Source organism: Barbatula barbatula, assembly GCF_947034865.1.
Source record: "Barbatula barbatula genome assembly, chromosome: 10".
In the NCBI taxonomy this organism is placed as follows: Eukaryota; Metazoa; Chordata; class Actinopteri; order Cypriniformes; family Nemacheilidae; genus Barbatula; species Barbatula barbatula.
In genome coordinates, this window is record NC_136773.1 from 17,530,337 (window position 1) to 17,550,650 (window position 20,314).

Genomic DNA, 20,314 nt, shown 5'->3' on the forward strand with positions numbered 1-20,314 from the left:
GGTTCCATTCGAATCTGTTATGTCGATTCTTTTGTGGAATAATATTTTGTAGCTATTCTCCTGAGCCTTAGTAAGCTTTACACATTTGTTTTCTATTACTTTTTACAAACCTTAATTCATCCAAAAGCCTCAGTTTTAGTTTACCATCCAATATGCATCTTGAATACAACGTTTTTACCACATCTGTAATAATATGGACCACAAAACCAGTCTAAAGTAGCACTGGAACTTTTTTAGTTATAGCCAAAAAACATTGTTGAGGTCAAAATCATAGATTTTTCTTTTATGCCAAAAATCGTTAGGATATTAAGCAAATATCATGTTCCATGAAGATATTTAGGACATTTCCTACCGTAAAAGAACAACAACAAATATTTTAATTTTTTGACACCCTCAGATTCCAGATTATTATATAGTCGTATCTTGGCCAAATATGGTCATGTCCTTACAAACCATACATTAACGGAAAGCTAATTTATTCAGTTTTCAGATTATGTAAAAATCTCAATTTCGAAAAAAAATTGACCCTTAAAACTGGTTTTGTGGTCCATATGTAAGTAAAAAGTGAGGACGATAGATTTTGAAAGATGTTCGTATTTTAGCCACCACATTCGCTCATTGCATTATCAAACAGAAATGACTTAATTTCAATGACAATGCTAAATATACAGTATGAATGAGGTAAAATTAAGTCACTTAAAAACTGTGGGTAGCAAGCAGACTCACAGTTGCATTTGTATTCTTCTTGTGTCACCTACAAAAATGTATAAAACATTTTACAGAAAGATATGTAGAGATATATTTATGAAAATCTGTTGTAGCTTTAATGATTTATTTCAATCTAGTACATTTCTGTTTTAAAGGTTTAACAAAGCAAGATCCAAATCCTGACCTAAGCAGACTTCAGTGCAAAGGGCCCCCCTGACGACAACCTCATCCCTACTGCTGCCACACTAGAAATGAGATCTGTTAACAAACAAAAGTTTGTAGTAGAAGTACGCGTTTACTGCAGGAGGTATAATACATCAAAAAATAAAATACGATGCAGAAGAAGTCTTTACATGTGAATCATTACCCAGCGTGAATCATACCACAGAAAAAATGACATCAGCACATCCTTATGCTACGTGCCTCTCCCGAGGCTTTGGCTGGCAGATCTCATGCTGTTCCTCTCTCCTGGGGGAAAGGAAACATGTAGCAGGGGTTTGTCTGAGATAAATTAGGGTAGAAGGGACGTCCCGGTCCGAGGAGGGAGCCTGGCAGATGCAGTGCAAGCGCTCCCCCCTCTGTTATTACAACTCAGCACTATCCTTATGACTATTGGCAGTTTCATCTGTATATTTAGAATAACATCCATCAGCTCCCCACCCCGCATAATGTTTCCCAAATTCCCTAATGTATCCCTAATTCATTCTTTAGCAGTCGGCTCTTTCAGTGTACTAATAAATAACATAGTGATAAGTGTCAGTGGAGCTCTAGAGGGCACAGTGGACCATTTCACGGTTAGAATATTGGCAGGTTTTACAACTGTACGTTTAAAAGCATGTCCAGTCGACATTTATCATCCCAGTGAACCAAACAATCTGTGCTTTTGTCAAAGAAGAAGGAAAAAAAGAGAGCTATTCTTGGCCTGTTTATCTATTGAAGGCAGCTAGAGAGCCGAGACAATGCTGGCAGGGTTGCATAGCATGTTTCTTCTATTAATTGTTTTAAAATATACAATGTACATTTTTATGATAATAATCATTTTATATTCTAGAGCCTTTCAAGGAGCACTTTACAGAGTAAAAAATGCAAGCATGTTCAAATAAAAGAGAAAACAAAAATAGATATACAAGAATACAAGAGGTCAAATAACAATATATACAATTTTATTTATAAAAATATAAATCAAAAAAGCTTACTTAAAATTTTATGTTTTTAAAGACGTTTTAATAATGCCAAGGAACTGAACTTCTCGAATTTCAAATGGAAGTTGGTTCCACAACCTAGGCGCAGATACATGAGGGACAACCAACAGGCCATGCTGAGAAGAGCGTAGACTACGAATTGGAGTAAAAGGTATAAACAGTTGAGAAAGACACTCCGGGGCGAGACTGTGGAGAGCTTTATATGCCTGAGAACCTTAAAATCAACTCTATTCTCAAGTGGGAGCCAGTGCAGTGACCTCAGAATGGGGGTGATATGTTCACTCGTTTTTTTCCGAGTTAAGATTCTGGCAGCAGAGTTTTCATCATACTGTAGCTTCCCTAAAGTATGCTTAGAAACACCAACAAGAACCCATTACAATAATCAATACGAGAGAAAACATGCATGAATTAACATTTCTCCAGCAGAAAGGCAGCAATGAGGTGCAATTTTGCAATATCTAAGGTTATAAAATGAGGTCTTACAATGTTCCGAACATGCGGATCAAATGACAATGAAGAATTAAAGATCACTCCAAGATTCCTTAGTTTACTCTGAAACTCAAGTATAGAACCATTACTAATAAGCGGAATTTGGTCAGCCCAGAGCCATTGAGAGACAGAGTTGCGCCAACGGAAGTTGGAAAATTTTCACGTGTCACGTGATTCACGGAGGCTTCAGATAGTTCCAGGAAGTTATGGTTTCTCTTTAAATTCGTTAATATTCATTAAATGACTTGCGTCTTTAAATGGGTTAAAAGTTTACCAGTTGATCTGTTTAGCCGCAGCTCCGGAAACTATAGGGAGCCTCCATGAACCGCCATTGCTGTGAAAAAACTGTTGACACGACTCTCTCTCTAAATGGCTCTGGCGGGTCAGCCCTACTGAGCTGATGTGGAGAGCCAAGAAGCTCTAATCGCCATTTAAACACAAAAAGTCTGCAGCCATCCACGATTTGGTTAACAACGAGACAGATTCTGACTCTCCGATTATGTTTGCAATGTAGATTTGTGTGTCGTCAGCATAAAAGTGATAATTGGGGGTTTTGGGACTCTTTGAGGCTGTATGTTGTTTAGCACTAAAATTGACATATAGTTCTGTCATTATTGACTTACCATTATGTTGTTCTTTATTTATTTTAACAAAAGAAACAGATTTGCTGACAATATTTCTTTATTATAGCGTGAAGCAATTTTTTATCATTTTTTCTAAACCACTGAAGCATTATTCCTCCTCACCTTTTAGAGCCGGGAACATTTAAAATATTAATTTAAAAGCTAACAATTTCTTCAAGTTATCATCTGACAATTATTGCATGCATTTACATAAAATAAAATGTTTTTATATTAAAATATATTTTTAGTAGAGATGCACAGATATGTCCTCCACCGATACCAGTTATTCGGCGTAATATCTGCCGATGTCGATTCTGAACATTAAAATATTTCTTAACTTTCTAAATGTTGTTATTAATGCATATAACGACTACTAATGTAGAACTGGTGGTGGTTTTTTTACATTTCTATATACAGAGCACAAATTCATTGAATTTTCCTGTTGATTGACAGGATATATCAGACCTGGGACCTCAATTTTAACCGTTGCGTACGCACAAAAAAGGCACTGAAACAGGCGTACGCCAATTCGCACGCATAAATTGTGATTTATAAAAACAAACTTGACGGGAATATTTGCGTACCTGCACGCAAACTGTGACCCATGCGTACGAACATTTTGGAGACGGAGCAGTTTTGGCGACAACCGATGGTGAGCTGAGAGATTGACGGTAGATTAATGAAATTAAACACATTGAACTTGAAAAGTTGCGCATATAGACCTATCCATATAACCATAAACATACAAATCACTTTCAATCCTCATTATGCGTCCACAATAAAACATGCATGTCCACAAGACCAATTTATATAAATAAATGGTAATAATTGATCAAATAAAAAGTGCATCAATTTAATTTATTTTACTTTCATTTGCTAATGATCTAAGGGTGGGCGTATGGGTTTACCACTCATTGTCTGATTGGTATGACAGGTGTAAAGGCTTCAATGTGATCGCTGCAAACATAAATACTACGGTGAACCCCTGCATCTACGGCATGGTGGATGCGCTGGCATTGCTGGAGGACTAAGCCAATGGCAGACTAAGGAGGGAAAGGGTGTTTAGAGACCGCAAAGATTTCATAGCCCACGATGATGACTGGCTAATAGACTGCACTCATATTGCTATAAGGGCTCCACATGAGAACGAGTACATTTATGTGAATCGAAAACATGTGCATTCCATAAATGTGCAAGTTGTTTGTGAGGCCAACATGATTTTTACAAACGTTGCGCAAATCATCCGGTAGATTGTGATTTATAAATGGAAAATTGCGTGCAGGTGTACGTGCATACGGTTTTATAAGTCTCAATTCTTGTTTGCGTACGCCATTTTTGGCTTTCGGGCGCACGTACACTTTTAGTTAGGATCCTACGCACAGTTTTATAAATGAGACCCCTGATCATCAGCTCTCGGTCGAAAGCCGATTATGTGGAAAATTGCTTTTACACACCAATACCGATTATTGGCCAAAATATTGGTGCATCTATTATTTTAAGGCAGCTTTATTTCAAACTAATAATTATGTTGTTATGGCAGTTTACAGTAGTATTTGTACTGCATTTTATTGCAAAACAAAAAATATTCGCTATAATTGTTATCATGAATAATTTTCTTCTATGATAACCCCATACTGAAACTCTAATAGCAGTAGTAGAAGACTATCCTGTTTTCTACTAAAAAAAAAAAAGATGTGACCAAAGGAAAACCAATTTTTGATTTTAAGGCACCAATCGAGCCAGAACTGTCACTGATGGCCCCTCAAAAATAAAGTTGCACTACGCCCCTGCTGTGCTCTGAAGAAGACACTCAACTGGCAAGCACAGGCTCTTAATGTCATTGAGGGCACAGCTACAGACTTGAGTCACGTAGCGCAATGCACTGTGACATTGACTCGCGGTAATTAAGATACTCCGTCATGTAGGGAAACTCCCATCTTGTATTCATCACAGCTGAGCAGAGATGAACTGCAACAGAAGAGTTCAGCCGTCAAGGATTGGGATCTTCATTTATCCGTGAGTTTAATTGTCTGGATGCTCTTCCTCCAGTCATTAACCGCTAACGCTAAAACTCGGGTGCGAGGGGTTGACTGGAGTGTGTCCCTCCGTCGCTGCCGCTTTAATTAAAGCGAGAGGTACAGGTCGAACTGGCCACAAGGAAGTAGTAATTGGCTCTGGGGGCATCATGTGCTGTGATAGAGACAGTGTTGTCATCAGACATTTGTACAGTATTCCTGTTACACTGATTCACAAACCCTTTCCCGTGTTGCACGTTTAAGTGGATGTAATTAATCCGTCGGGTGATGAAAAGGGCAAATGGCAACTTGACAACACAATGAAAGTTTAGCTTAAGAACAAAACTTTTTTACTTAAGCAGCTTACTTAACTTTCAATTTGATTCAGTTTTATTTATATTGCACTTTTCACAATGTTTAATTGTTTCAAAGCAGCTTTACAGGAAGAAAGACAAAATAAACAAAAGCTAGTAATTAGTATTAAAATACCAAGGGTCCATGTTTGCTCTTGATTGTTGAAGGAGATTGCCTGGGCTGAAGCTGGGATGAAATTCTCTAAATAATTCCTCTTTTATTATTAAATTCCTACTGTAGAGCTGCTAAACGGGTTTTCATTGTTCTCTCCTCTCCTCTCCTCTCACATTCTATTGACATATCTAAAAGCATATTTTTGTCATAAAATAATATTAATTAATTATAAAAATATATGTTTGTTTTGTTGTTGTTTAAGCATATTTTAATGCTTGTTTTGTCTTATTTAAAAACGTTAAGACATTTTTTCTGCATAAAAAGCCAAACAACATCGGGCCCTGTCATGGAATGGTTAGACAGAATCCACATGCAGGCAGATGAGTCAGGGCCCTTTTTGAGCATTCACATGAAAACGCACTGTTGGAACTAAAATGGCTGTAACTCATGAAATCTTTGGAATAAAGACCTACGGTTGGTCTCGTTTGAAAGAAGACAATTAGAAGATTAGTCCTAAAAACAATCACACCAAAAAAAATATTTTTGGAAAGGGATTTTGTTATGTTTATTATAAAAATAAATAAATAAAAGGTTTAGGGTATAAAAAATAATAAAAAAGACAATTAAAAAAAATTCAAATCAGATTTATTTTTTCCGAAGGTCAAAGTCCCAAGGGTCAACAAGTGTTGTATCAAGTTTGGTCATGATACATAAAAGTTTGAGGGGTCTGTAAAGTTTTTTAGCCGTCATACCACCTAAATCCTTTAGGGGGCCCATAGACTTCCATTGGTTTTAACACTTGAACTAATATTTGACCACAAAGGACATTGAGATGCTTTTTTTTACTCTTCCACATACCAGACACATTTAAAAACTACAAATGCACAGAAACAATATAAAAACTATTTTTTATGAATATTTTTGTATAATATGCTTTTGATGCACACTAATTTATGAATCAATTATCATTTATGTATCCATTTATCTTCCTAAATAGATTGTTCTTCTAAACACTGATCAAATGTGTAATCTAGTTTATTTTGTTTTTCCAACAATATAAAGTTTGTAATGATAAGATAAGAATTTACATGCACGGTATTGATGTAAATGTAGGTGTTCCACGGAATGTATTTATTTTTGATACACACTCTCGTCCTTTATGCATCAATTTCATTTCCTACATACTTTATTTTATAAAAAAATCATAAAGTATGTATTGTAGAGTCTCAGACCTTTCCGACGATATATAGGTTGTCATAATAAGATCAGAATTATCACAAAAATATGGAAGCAAACATGGGTGTTCCGTATACGGAACGGTGACAAGTGAAAGGACATTAACAAATCTAAGCACACTCTTTGTAAAAAGAAACAATTACTCTTCCTGAATAAATTATTTTAAAAAACACCAAAAAGAATTGTATTCTAGAGTCTTAGACCTTTCCAAAAATATATAGTTTGTCATGATTCGACTAGAAATTCCATGCACAATCTTGAAGCAAACTCAGGTGTTCCATGTATGGAACAGTGACAGTTAACGGGTTAAAATGTAATGTATTTTTTAAATAAACAAACCCACGAGGGGGAAAACATAAACAAAAACTTGGCAAACAAAACTTCCCACAGTGGGGACAAAACAAAACAAGGACAAAGATAAATGTCTACAAAACCAGGAACAAGGGTAATCCAACTACAGGAGGACGGGTATAAAAGGGCAGAATACCCGTGAGACCATACAGCCAAAATGGGAAATGCGCCCCATTGACTTAATTTGTATGATCACAAAAACACTGAAACATTTCTACAAAATATCTTTGATGTTCCATAAAAGAAAGGAAGTCATGCAGGTTTGTAATGTGTTGAAGATAAGTAAACAATGTGAGGATTTAAGTTTTTTGGTAAAGTTGTTGAAGCATTTTGATGGGCTTATAGTCTCTTGGTTACGTTTTGAAACATGCTGTCTGTTTATTCAGAATCTAAGCAGGGCTTGCATTTCTTGCCACATGAGATATATTTTGGTCTTTGCAGAAAATACAACGATTTATACTAAGGAAACTTCACTAATTAGCCTTTTGTGATGTACGTTTTTTTAGTCGTGCATGCAGCTCCAGGCAGAATGTAGCACCAAAATACATATTTTTCTTGTCAGCCTTAATAATTCTTGAATCAGCCCTGCAGCAGAAATCATTTTTAGTAATAAGGACAGTCTGGAACAGGCTTAACAGGCTTATGGGAGAACTTCAAGAAGAACATTACATTACAGATTTCTCAGTATCTGTTCTCCAAGGAATGCGCCTGGTGCTAGCCTAATCCGAGATCTTTCCCAACCATCTGATCAGATCAGACCGTTAGATTTTTCTTCTTATCACAGTACAGTACACGAACCCATGCCCGCAGCTCAACTCTGATGCCACAAAGTGCAAGTCTGTTGTGAAGGACAGCATGCCTCCCAGTGCCGTCTCTCGATTAGTGCCGAGTGCATTTAATAAGGGTTGCATTGCAGGTTTCCCGTTTTGTCTGCACGCAATGTCCATTTGCCCCATAGGGGGTCTTATTTTCTCCCCTTCTTTATCTTTACTGATTAAGCTCATCCTTATGAGAGCTTTCCTTTTGATTCTTTAAACACAGAAACTTTGTGTGTTTTACAGCCTTGCCCGTGGCACAGAGTGAACTCTGACTCTTTAATCACAGCTAAACGCTGTCAGAGGGGCCGCAGTGAGAGTCTGGCTGCTGCGAGTCTGAAAAACGCAACGCAGAAGACACGGGCAGAGAGATAATGGGCTTTAGGAGAATATGTGCTGAGACGTCTCAATGTGGGGGGAAAGAGGCTTTGAATCTTCAATAGCAACATTTTGCGGAGCTTCAGAGACCCATGAGAAAAAGACTTCTGCAAATTAAGCTCTGTCTAGATTTTTATTTGTCCTCCTCTGCAGTGATTTAGAAAGGCTGCAGATAAAGGGGCCGAACGGACTCTGAGCCAAAGCGAAGTGGATTTTACATGTTGAATGGGAGGGAAACTTTGTGTCTCAGTGTGAGGTTTGCGAAAGCGAGACTCTCGCTCTGGGGCTGATGAGGTCCGGGGGCCTCTAGGGGTGAGGCAAACAGTGGATGTGTTGTGTTTTCTCCTCTTTTTCTCTCATCGGCGTGGGAGAGCCGAGAAAAGAGTGATGAGCACTGATTGGCTGTGAATGGAGCAGACGTTGAGCTGCTCATCTTTCTTCACTGACCTCCCGCAGATCTCCTGCCTTTAATGTGCTCTGGTCATTTGTATGGCATGAGAGCTCAACCAACAGGAGAGCTCATCTGTGGCAGATTTACTCAAATCAATAACGTGCCTCCTACCCTGTCTGAGATGCTTAGCGGGCCCGCATCACCTCCCGGGAAAGACTCGCCGCGCTGCCAGGATGTTCCATGACCCCCTCTGTGCCAAGCTGCCTTCTCAAAGTGCTGATCATCCTCCTCGTGTTTGCCTGGCACGGACGCTGAATACTGTTGTCTCAGTGCACAAGGTCCTCATTAGGTCCTTATCTACTTTTAAATCGGCCTTGTGAGTTCAGCCAAGAACTTGAAGTTTTTAGTTTGTAGAATAGCTTGTGGTTAAATATCTAGACTGGCCAAGGGAGGTCATTTTCTTAAAATTTTAACCACAAATAGTTCTCTGATCAATTATTTACTGAACACAAAAGAAGATATTTTGAGAAATGTCATACATTGGAAGTCAATGGGGGTAAATGTTGTTTCAAAATATCTTCTTTTGTTTTCTGCAGATGAAAGAAAGTCAGGTTTAAGATGACATGTGGGTGAGTAAATCATGAAAGAACTTTTGGGTGAATTTTGGATGAAGTTACATGTACAGTCCCTAAAGAAGTGTATTGTGTCTGAGATTTTAGAATGTGGGGTGAGGAAGACAGGTGACAATCTTACACCGTGTTTACACCAGACATGAGCGGCGCTACATGACAAACGCTTTGTTCTTAATGGGTTTGTCATGTCGTGTTGCGCCGCATCCAGCGTGGACAAAATGTAAAATTACAATGTGTTCTAATGGGTTCTATTGTCTTGTCACGATGACTAAATGTGTTGTCATGCTCCGTTGTACCGTGCCGCGTCCAGTGTAGACACAGTATTGTAGTCACCGAGAGACACATATAGGCACAGAAATAGCTAAATACACAAAATTGGGAGAAGTGTCCCTCTCCATGTCTTTGATGGGTTCAGCCGTATTTATGCCAGCTAATATCACAAGAAAAGCTTTGTCAGTCTTTTATAGCATCTCTGGGCCACTGTAGGTGCATTTGCAAGATTAGGTACCTGCTTCCAAGTTAACGTTTTCTTTCGGTGTTGGTATTAGCTCATTGATAATTTAGGGAGAATATACGAGGGAATGTAAATAATCTATACTTCTGCTAATCCCTTCTCTCAGTAGGATTCACTCGTATTGATAAAACACTGTGCAAACCATTTACGTTTGCATATAACCAGCAATAAAATTGAATGACTTTACAAATCTTGTGACTTGCCAATTTCTGGATTACAGTTTGCCCATCAACTTTCTTAAACGGACTATTCTTTCATCATTCCAAGCAAACAGGACTTTCTTTCTTCTGCAGAACCCAAAAGATATTTTGAAGAATGTTGGTAATCAAACAGTATTGGCCCCCATTGACTTCTATTGAACACAATTTTCTTTTGTGCTCCACAGAAGAAAGAGTCATACAGGTCTTGAACTCCATAAGAGTGAATCAATGATGACAGAATTTTTTTTTTTTTATTGAACTATCCCTTTAAGTCTGGAAGGAGTACGCTACCATTCTAGTTAGAAGAGCCTCTTGTTTGTGCTTGGTGTAAAAAGCCCTCTTTCTTTTCCTCTGTGTTTCAGGTTGTGAAAGTGGCCACTGGGGGCCACACTGTAGCAACCGCTGCCAGTGCAAGAATGGAGCCCTGTGTAACCCCATCACAGGAGCCTGTGTCTGTACAGACGGCTACCAAGGTTGGCGCTGCGAGGATCAATGTGAGCCTGGCTACTATGGCAAGGCCTGCCAGCTGCAATGTCAATGCCTTAACGGTGCCACCTGCCACCATGAGACGGGGGAATGCATATGTGCACCAGGCTATATGGGCCCCGTGTGAGTATTAGAGATAAAACTGTGTGCAAAGTGGACTAAACTTTCATGAGGATATAAAACATTTTATTTTGAATACCAAACCCAGTACAATATTCTTATATATTGGGGAGACCATTGTTTGTTGATCTTTTGTGACAATATATCTCTTGCATGTTATCACACGCTAATATTGAATAGAGTAAAAAGTGAATCAACTTTATAGTTAATATACAGCCCTTGAGAGAACGTCCCCATGTTACAACTAGCTCCAGACGCCCCTTATTATCTACATATTATATATTTATTCCTTGTCTACATTCATTGTTAGCAGTGGTGGAAATGCTGTGAAGTACTTGTGAGGGTACTTTAAAAGAAATATGGTTAGTTTTTTCTTGGAAGTTTTTGTTCTTGGGCCTTTGAACTTTCCTGCGCTTCATGTTGCAATCCTTTGCAATGACTTTCTTAGTTTTATGTTTTGGCTCTTGTGGTTTGGTAGCTGCGGAGAGCGCTGTCCCTCTGGAAGTCACGGGCCACAGTGCGAGCAGCGCTGCCCCTGTCAGAATGGAGGAACCTGTCATCACATCACGGGCGAGTGTTCCTGCCCTGCTGGATGGACGGTATGTAACTTTCACAATGCAAAGTAAAAGCAGATTCAAGAAAGTGAAGAGACAGAAGGGAGTCAGGAATGTAAATGAAAAGACAGATGACATGAAATGGGACGGATTAATTAGACGGTGAAGAGGAGCATTGGGTGAATGAAGGGAAGGAGACAGAGGCCGTTTCTGAATATGTGTTCTTCAGCTGTCTTGTGTCCTCGTGTTTTTATTCCTCAATAACCGTCAATGTCCGGTTCCAATACTCAAGAACAGAGAACGCATGAAACTACCCGGACTTGTTCTCGATGTCAAGGATGCATCGTATGCAGGCTTACGCGCCTACATAATCGGCTTGAAGTCCCAGAACTCATTGTGGTACGTCCATCCAAGTTCGTTCTTCTAAAGGCTGCATCCCAAGACCGGTCTGCACAAGAACGCTTTCTTGGAATTGAGAAACAGCTAGTGTGTTTAAGAGTAAAATGAAGAATGGTGGAGGACAATCTGAATAGAGATAGATTGACAAATCCAAGAGGCAAAGAAATGTCAGTGATGTGCTGAAGTTATTATTTTGAAGCCATTTGTGTGTTCGCTGAGCCAAGTTTGCTGAGCCTTGTTACAGCTCTCCTTGCAAAATGACTATCAAAATTTTTTTTCTTTCTAAAAGTAAAATGTACTGTGGTCCAAAGTTTGCTAAGTTCCCAACTTATAATATTGTCATGATGCTGGACATCAGAACTATGAGCATAATCATAAAGATTATCGTTGAAAAGTTTAGCGTCACTCATTTTCACATATTATAATAATATTCAACTCTTCAAAACAATTGAATAACACAAATGAACTGTAGAATTTATGTTGTGACTTAAAAATCCCCAAAACAACTCAAAACCTGTTAGATTTGTTCATATTGCTGCTGTCCTTTCAAAACCTTGAACTTCCAATTTCGTTTTTTTCAGTAAATGGAAAAAACGCTGTACTTTTAAATGTTTAAATAATGTGTTGTCAAAGTTTTTAATACTTTTTATTAGTCAGATATTTGCAAAACCTGAAGTGACATAAAGGATGACAAATTATAATGATTTATGGCAAAAAATTTAAATCTCGAAATATGGAGATACAAGGTTTCAGAAGGACAGCAGTGATATACTTTGTAGAAATGTTCTCCTGGCATTTAATCAGCCAACTTCTTGAGGTCTCACTTTGGTATGCTTTTAAAGAATATTGAAGGTATATTAAAGAACATTGAAGAAGTTGCTGTCTGTGCTGGGGTCTTATTGGCTGTATTTTCTTCATTATTCAGTAAAAGTCATCCATTTGAAAAGCATTTTTATTAAATAAGATGTTAGTTTTGTAATGAAACTAATATGTCTGAGCAGTTATACAGTACTTTTGTCAACAAAATTCATTTCAGACATTTAAGCATACACCACTTCAGATGAAAGCTGTCTATAACTCATAATAATAAAGGTGCTTCAAGATGCCATTGAAGAATGTTTTTGTCTAAAGGGTTCCATAAAGAACCTTTGACATCAGAAGAACCTTTCTGTTTCATAAAAGGTTCTGTGTGGCGAAGAAAGGTTCTTCAGATTAGGTAAGAAAGAGATGGTTATTTATAGACCCTTGGACTGAATGGTTCTTTGTGGAACCAAAAATTGTTCTTCTATGGCATCACTTTGAAGAACCTTTTAACTTTTAAAAGTGAATGGTCAAGAGAACTTTTCTTCAAGTGACCCTAAACTTTATAATGGTGTAGTGTGCATGCTGTCTTGCATAAAGTAGACCTTGTTTCTCAAAGAAATATTGAGCTATATATGGTAATATTTGTTAGATCTTTTTTTACTTTTTTAGTCACTAATTAATGTGAATCATATTTTTATTGCGAGGGCAGTTCTTAGTAAAAATGTGAACCCTTCATACCATGCAGGGCCTATTTCATTGCTCTCGCATATGTGCTTAACATGTGCTTAAAAAAGAAATTGGTATCTTGCCCTGGGGCAACATCATACAATAGATGGTTATATTTGGCTACAGAAGAGACGATTGCTCGTGTTATTGTCATTAATGAGCTGATTTATCTTCTCTTACACAACAGGGGTCTGTGTGTGCCCAGCCATGTCCATTTGGCAAATATGGCATCAACTGCAGCAAGGATTGCTCATGTCGTAACGGAGGACTATGTGACCACATCACAGGACAGTGCCAGTGTATGGCAGGCTATAGTGGCCACAGGTAATACAGGTGCACTGTAGCTAATTACAATCCCAAAGTCATCAGTGAAACCCAGCCTTCATCTTGATATAGAATAAATTCTATATTCTGTATTTTTAACCTGCCGTTGGGTTAAGTTAACCAAGCAAATGTTTATAATTGACCAAACCATGGGTTAAAACAACCTAGAAAGGTTAATTTACAACCCAGCAGTTGGGTTTTTTTACCCAACGCTGGGTTGAAAATAACCCAGCATTTTAAGTATCAAATTTGTTGTAGTCGCACTTTTATGGAAGAAATACAAATAGATAAGAGTGTAGCTAAAAGCACAGAATTATAAAATTCCAAACATGTTTTGAGACACTGAAGCCTGTGGTTATTTTTGTTGACATTGAAGAGTCATCCTTTATATAAACATAAACACACACACACAACACTATGTTAATAAGCACAGTAAATTTGGCTGATGAATAATTGATGAATGATTTTTTTTAACTGCCGTGTTTACATTCCCCATGTCCACTGATCCCACTCAAAGGTCCGCATTGGTCTGTTAAGTTTCTTCCCATTAATTGCCAGTAATGAAGTTTATTAGGATCCAATTGAAAATGCTGGGTGTCTTTATATCTCTGTGTCTCCTGCAGTAGCTTAAGGTTTATTAGTGCACTAAAGTGATTGTCCGCGGAATGAAAACACTTCCAAGACAGGCACTTCTTATCCTCTAATATTTAACAAAATTGCCCTCATTCATTTGGTTCCTGACAGGCGAATTAGCCCTGCAGGAATAATCTGAGATTGCGTTAGCGAACCCCCCGCCCCCGGCCCTTCTCACACCCGTCTCTCCTAATACAAACGACGCTGGTGTAATTTCAACATGAAACATACCTAGTCCGTTTTATAATTTAATTGAGCTATTTATCTGTCTCCTAATGGCTTCTTTGGACACTCAAGATTGATGCTTTGCCACGGTTGTATATTGAAGTTCTCGTGGAAGTCGTTGTTCCTTAAGTCACTTTGCTATTCAACAGAGAGAATAGGCCTGGGTCTAATTGTGTTCGCTGTAATTAATGGCTGCGGTCTTGCTTTGCTTGAGCCCCAGAGGCGACGTCAGGGGCCTGACGAACCGGAGCAACAAAAAAGATTCCTGGAGTATTGACCCTTGATCTTTAGATTTAAATATCCCTGTAGCGTACTAACTCTGCAGAGTCTTTTTTTCTTCTGTCACCACTCCGAGCGAAGAGAGTGTACATCCAAGCATTGTGTTATGAGTGTGCAAGGGCTTGCTTTCTTCTCTAACGTGTCTGAATCGTTCCCAGGTGCCAGGAGGAATGTCCTGTCGGCACTTACGGCCCCCACTGTGCCCTTCACTGTGACTGTCTGAACGGGGCCAAATGTTATCACATCAACGGGGCATGTTTGTGCGATACGGGATTCAAAGGGCCTCACTGCCAGGACAGATTCTGTCCTCCTGGTCTCTACGGACTCATCTGTGACAAATACTGTCCCTGTAATGCCTCCAACACGCTCAGGTGAGCAAACATGATTGTGGGTCGATAAGCTGTGCTAGAGTTCTACAGTATCTGTAGAATTGAGAGGTAATGATGTTTTCTTCCATATTTTGGGAATGTATGACTTGCTTTCTTCTGCAGAACACAAAGGAGATATTTTGAAGAACGTTGGCAACCAAACAACATTGGCCCCCATTGAGTTCCATTGTATGGACACAAAAAAGTCATTTCTTAAAATATTTTCTCATGTGCTACATAGAAGAAAGAATCATATACATGTTTTGGATGTCATGATTGATCAGAATCAACAGCAAAGATGCAATTTTAACTAAACAATACAGTTAAGTTAGTTTAGCCAAGCAATGCTTATCTATAGAATCCATCTGGGCAAAATCAAGAGTCACTTTCATGACCATCACTCCTCCAACAATCCCTTCTTGCGTTTACCTCTGGAAGCCATACGTGAGTTAATAGCTTCATTTGACTTCATTTGACTTGCAAGTAAAAATCTGAACACCTTTCAGCTTTAGCATAGCACTTGCTCTTTGACACGACCTGCGCTTCATTCATTATTTCTTTGCCGCGTTCTTGCCTAATGCAATGTTAATGCCTGGTATGGGCAGATTAGGCCCTGAGACACTTGGGCTCATTACTACACGAATAAGAGAAAGAACACCCCATTCATCTGAGAGGAGCTCACAGACACCAGAATGAATATCTCAAAATGGTTTTAGTCCCCTGATTTAACTTCCTTAGTAAAAGTCTTTCTGTTTAGATGCTTGAAACATGACATATCCTTGGGCGTATTTGCACCTAAATCTCTTGTTTTATTTTATTTTCCAGTTGCCACCCGTTGACAGGTGAATGCTCTTGTACAGCAGGGTGGTCAGGTCTGTACTGCAATGAGACTTGTCCCCCTGGTTACTATGGGGAAGGATGTAGTGTGCCGTGCCGGTGTGCTAATGGAGCAGACTGTCACAGTCTCACCGGGGCGTGTATCTGTGCCCCGGGCTACATGGTGAGTCTGTTTATCATTTATCATAGTCTACATCCATTCAGTTCTGCAATGCTGAAATATGGTCACATTTAAGGTCCAATGTGTAATTTTTTGAAGATCTATTAACAGAAATGAAATATAATATACATAACTATGTCTTCAGAGGTGTATGAAGACCTTACATAGTGAAGCATTATGTTTTTATTACTTTAGAATGAGCAATTTCTATCCACATACACAGCCGTTCCCCTTGCATGGAATTCACCATTGGTTGCAATTTGCGATTCGCTAGATGCTGCTAAATTTCAAACACTTGACTGTTGAACAGTGATAATAAAATTGCTAATGTTTTGAATTGAAGAAAACATTGCCGCCCATTAACATGTTTTGGGGTATCAGATCCGAGTTGGATAGTACTTGACCACAATAAAAGCCAAGTGTTAATGCATCTAAGACTGGGTTTGGATTGTGATCGGATCACGCAAAGATTCAGAAGTGGACGGAAACCATGTGTAGTTTGAATGTTAATGTGTCATGTTACATTCAACAGAAAAGCGAAGGCCAACTTGCGTATCTTCCTGGCAACTCCTGCACTTATTCTGGTAGTAAAAGAGATTCAGGCGTGAACAGGAATGTGTCTCGACAGACCTGTTGTTATCGGATTATAGCAGAATAGAAAGTGTAAACACAGAGATATGATATATGAACATGGCAAAACTAATAATTACATAATAAGAGTTTATGATTAATGGTTTGTGGATTGTTGGAGAATGCTGGAAGCACCCATGAGAGAAGATTTCCAGTCAGCGTTTTTCTTTATTTATCTCAAAAGTTTTCGTGTCCTCACACTTAAAGCAGAAGTGTCAGCGAATACAGTTTATTGCTTTGAAAATGATCTCCGCGTCAGTATCGCACACACACACACTCATAGATAAACACATAACCTCCTGCAGGGAGGCTGGGAACAAGGTGAGATTCTCCAAGTTTAGTAATGCCAGTCTCAAAATGCTTGCACTTTAATACACAGCAGGTTTGGACTAAACACAAAGTCCCTGCCAAATGTAGAATGGAGAGCAAGACGCAGGGACTCCAAAATAGCTTATGGTTACCAGGCAGGACAAATCGTTTGCTATCTGGTTGATTGCACATGGTGTAATATCTGCTCGGCTCTGTGCACTCGGATAAACAAATGAGATGCTCAAATGAAGCGATGAGGATAGAGGATGCAAAAAGATGGAGAGAACATTTTGAATTTATTTAGAGATTAGGTAGATGAATACTGTCGGTAGAAGACTTTTGCTTTTATTGAAGGAGTCATGGTATTGCTTTTAGTATAGTGTTGCATAGAGTTAAAAACAATCGAAAATGAAGAGAAACCAAAATAACCAACTGTAAAATAAATTAAATATTAAAATATTAAAACCAAGCAAGTGTGCTAATAAAATACAGACTGTGCTTCAGGTCAAATCTGTAACGCAGTGATGATTGAGACAAACACAGTTCTAGAGGCTGGAGCCAACTTCTACCTTGGCTCTGGCTGTTCCCATGTCCTGTGGCAGGGCCACTATAGCTATTTGAACTAGCAGGCGGAAGCACCGACTGTATCTTAATTTCCACCACCTGCTCGTCGTGTTGGATTTGAGGGGCCCGCTGCCATTTCCATTAAACAATGCTCGAGGAGCTTTGGACGAGCCGCCCATGTCGGCCGAGCTGCGGTGGAATTGGGACATGATGCTCTATTTCTCAGCCAGCTTTTTCATTTGTGAAAAAAGGTTAACAGTTTGACCGCAGTGGGGTTGGAAATGAAGGATAATGGCCAGCAAAGTTCTTATCAATATATTACTGATTAGTGATATTTATAGGGATGGGAAAGGAACATAAACTGTATTTGCTTGTGCTGCTGAGAGGATACTGGTGACTGGCTAAAAGACATTCAGGACACCTCACAACAACGCACTAATCCACTAGTAAGCATTTTGGTAGAATTTCAATAAGAAATCAGTCAATCTGATATAAAATGTGTTACTAGATAAGTCGAAAGAGCACTGTGTGTGGGGAAAATATATGATTGTTTTAGTCATTATATTGGATTTGAATATAATTGTGTTTTCTTATATTAAATAGTACATTGTTTTTTTATATTGCATATTTTGTTGTAGTCGAGTCTTTGGCATACATAGATGATATGTGTTGCCACTATTTGAGCAATTTCTTGAAAATCAATCCTAGGGTCCTAAAATATCATCTGAACGCAAGACAACTTTACTTTAACCTGCTTTCAGAAGAGTTCAGTCACCCAGTTGAGTAAGTGTTCTCAAAGCTGTGTCAGTGTAATCTAGAGCGTTCACGGCACTCGCCAAATCCCCGTGGTCAACCGTGAGCCAGAGACTCTTTTACCTCCAGCTCATTCACCAGTAAATTTCAGGTTTGTTGAAAAGTCGAACCAACTAACTTTCTCGCCTCATTTGCGGCTGCCTGTGCCGATAGTTTTTAAGTCCTTTTTTCCCGTGGAACAGAACTGCCATTGTTAGCAGTCTGTTTGCTGTCACTTTTGAGTGGAACAAAGATAACTGCACGTAGATTGATAAAAAATTAATCCAGAGATGTAAGCTTTTCATGTGGGGAGAGGATGGACGAGCGAGGCAGATGGTGAGGTAGAATATTTGAAATGGGGAATACAATAGGCAAGAGAGAATGGGAAAAGAAAGAAAAGGAGTAGGAGTACGAGAAAATATTGGAAATGATTGTATCAAAACGAAAGGGAGAGATGGAGATAAACGATGACAGATTGAAAGCGAGAGGAAACGAAAAATATAGAGAGAGCTAGTTGGTATTTCTTTAAGCCCCCATGGTGTCCTGTGGCATATCTTATCTTGTCTCCCGCTCAGACCCAGTTCCAGATGATAATGAGAGAGCGGGTCCTTTGCCGCTCAATCCCCGGCACTCAGGAGACGCCGGCAGAAGTCGCCCGTGCACTGCCATTACCCCACTAATTGGGAGTCTAAATCATTTTGTCAGCTGTCAATCAGAATCAGGGATGAGGCAAGAAGATACTGGTGATGGCAGCGCTGGGATGCAAGCACCTCCCTTGCTGATCCTGGTATAGTATGGAGATTGTGATGGTATTGTTTGGCTGGGCAGCAGGGTTTTAAAGTATGGTGTCTGTCAGTCATCAGGCACTGTGCTGGGGTAGTTAGCTTGGGGATGGAAGGAGGGCCAGGGGCTGTCTGCTCATTAATGCAGCCAGGGGAAAGCGGGTATTTAGCACAGAGCTCCGAGCATCCTCTCCCACTCTCTGTGATAGCAAGGACACAAACTTCACATGAACGTCAGGTTTAGTGCTGTTAAAATTGTATCTAATACTGATTCTGGGTACAATGAGACTCCCTTTATATCTGAGCTCATGTGCTGCCATTGTACAGCAATTATCTTTTATAATATTCAGGGTGGAATTGGATTTTTACAGAATTCTCAGATGGGATTTGAGGTCATGGGCTTTTGTTACAAAATTAAATTGCATAAGTACGTAAGTAGTAATGTTAATAACAAAAATTTGACATTTCTAATGAGAATGTCAGGAGTTTGGGTGGTGCCAAAGCACTGCTATGTGGATGTTTTGAGAACATGTCTATGCGGTTGCTTGAGTGTTCGATGGTTTATACAAGTTTTCTAACTGGTCCATGTCAGAAGACACAAACTTTTCTGATATTGTGGTGCTTAGTTGTCCCTCCTTCCAATGTGTTGTATTGTATCTATTGCTCAATTTACAATAAATGTGATATTAATATTACAGTATAGACGCTATATCGTCGCTGTCCTTACGAAACCTTGGATGTCACTGTTTTTCAGGAAATGGAAAAACACTGTAGCCTACTTGTTAAATTATGAAATACTGTGTTGTCAAATTTAAAATACTTTTTATTGATTAGACATTTGGAAAATCCAATGAAAAACATAAGTTGCCTTATATAAATGATTTATGGTTAAATGAAAATCACATATATGGAGATACAAGGCTTCAGAAGGACAGCAGCGATATGTGACCCTGTCTGTGAAATCCAGTCTAGTCTCAAAATTCAATTATCAGATACGGAGCAACAAAGTGGTGACAGACAAAAAAATGTATGTTCTATGCTATAAATTATTATATTATGGATTTTGATATACAAAACGAATATTTTCATATATAATACTACAATTTATTGTTTTAATACTGAAAATAATACTGTTATTGACTCTGCATTGTATTGTTTTGGCCTTGCTCAGTCATATTTTTATTTTCAAATTATACAGTATGATGTTCTTTATATTATGTAAAATTATATTGTGTTGAAAATAGCAAATCACAAAAAATGACTTTAGTTGGGTCTTCACAGGCAGATTCAACGTACTGTA

General features: G+C 38.7%; 1 protein-coding gene across 1 annotated transcript in view; it reads left to right on the forward strand.

Moving 5' to 3' along the window:
- Nucleotides 1-20,314, forward strand: part of megf11 (multiple EGF-like-domains 11) — a 93,044-nt gene that overhangs the window by 49,440 nt on the left and 23,290 nt on the right. Inside the window, exons 7-11 of the mRNA XM_079465583.1 lie at nucleotides 10,385-10,631; nucleotides 11,107-11,227; nucleotides 13,299-13,435; nucleotides 14,731-14,943; nucleotides 15,766-15,940. Of these exons, the coding sequence (XP_079321709.1) occupies nucleotides 10,385-10,631; nucleotides 11,107-11,227; nucleotides 13,299-13,435; nucleotides 14,731-14,943; nucleotides 15,766-15,940 (893 nt within the window). The remainder of the gene's footprint in view (nucleotides 1-10,384; nucleotides 10,632-11,106; nucleotides 11,228-13,298; nucleotides 13,436-14,730; nucleotides 14,944-15,765; nucleotides 15,941-20,314) is intronic.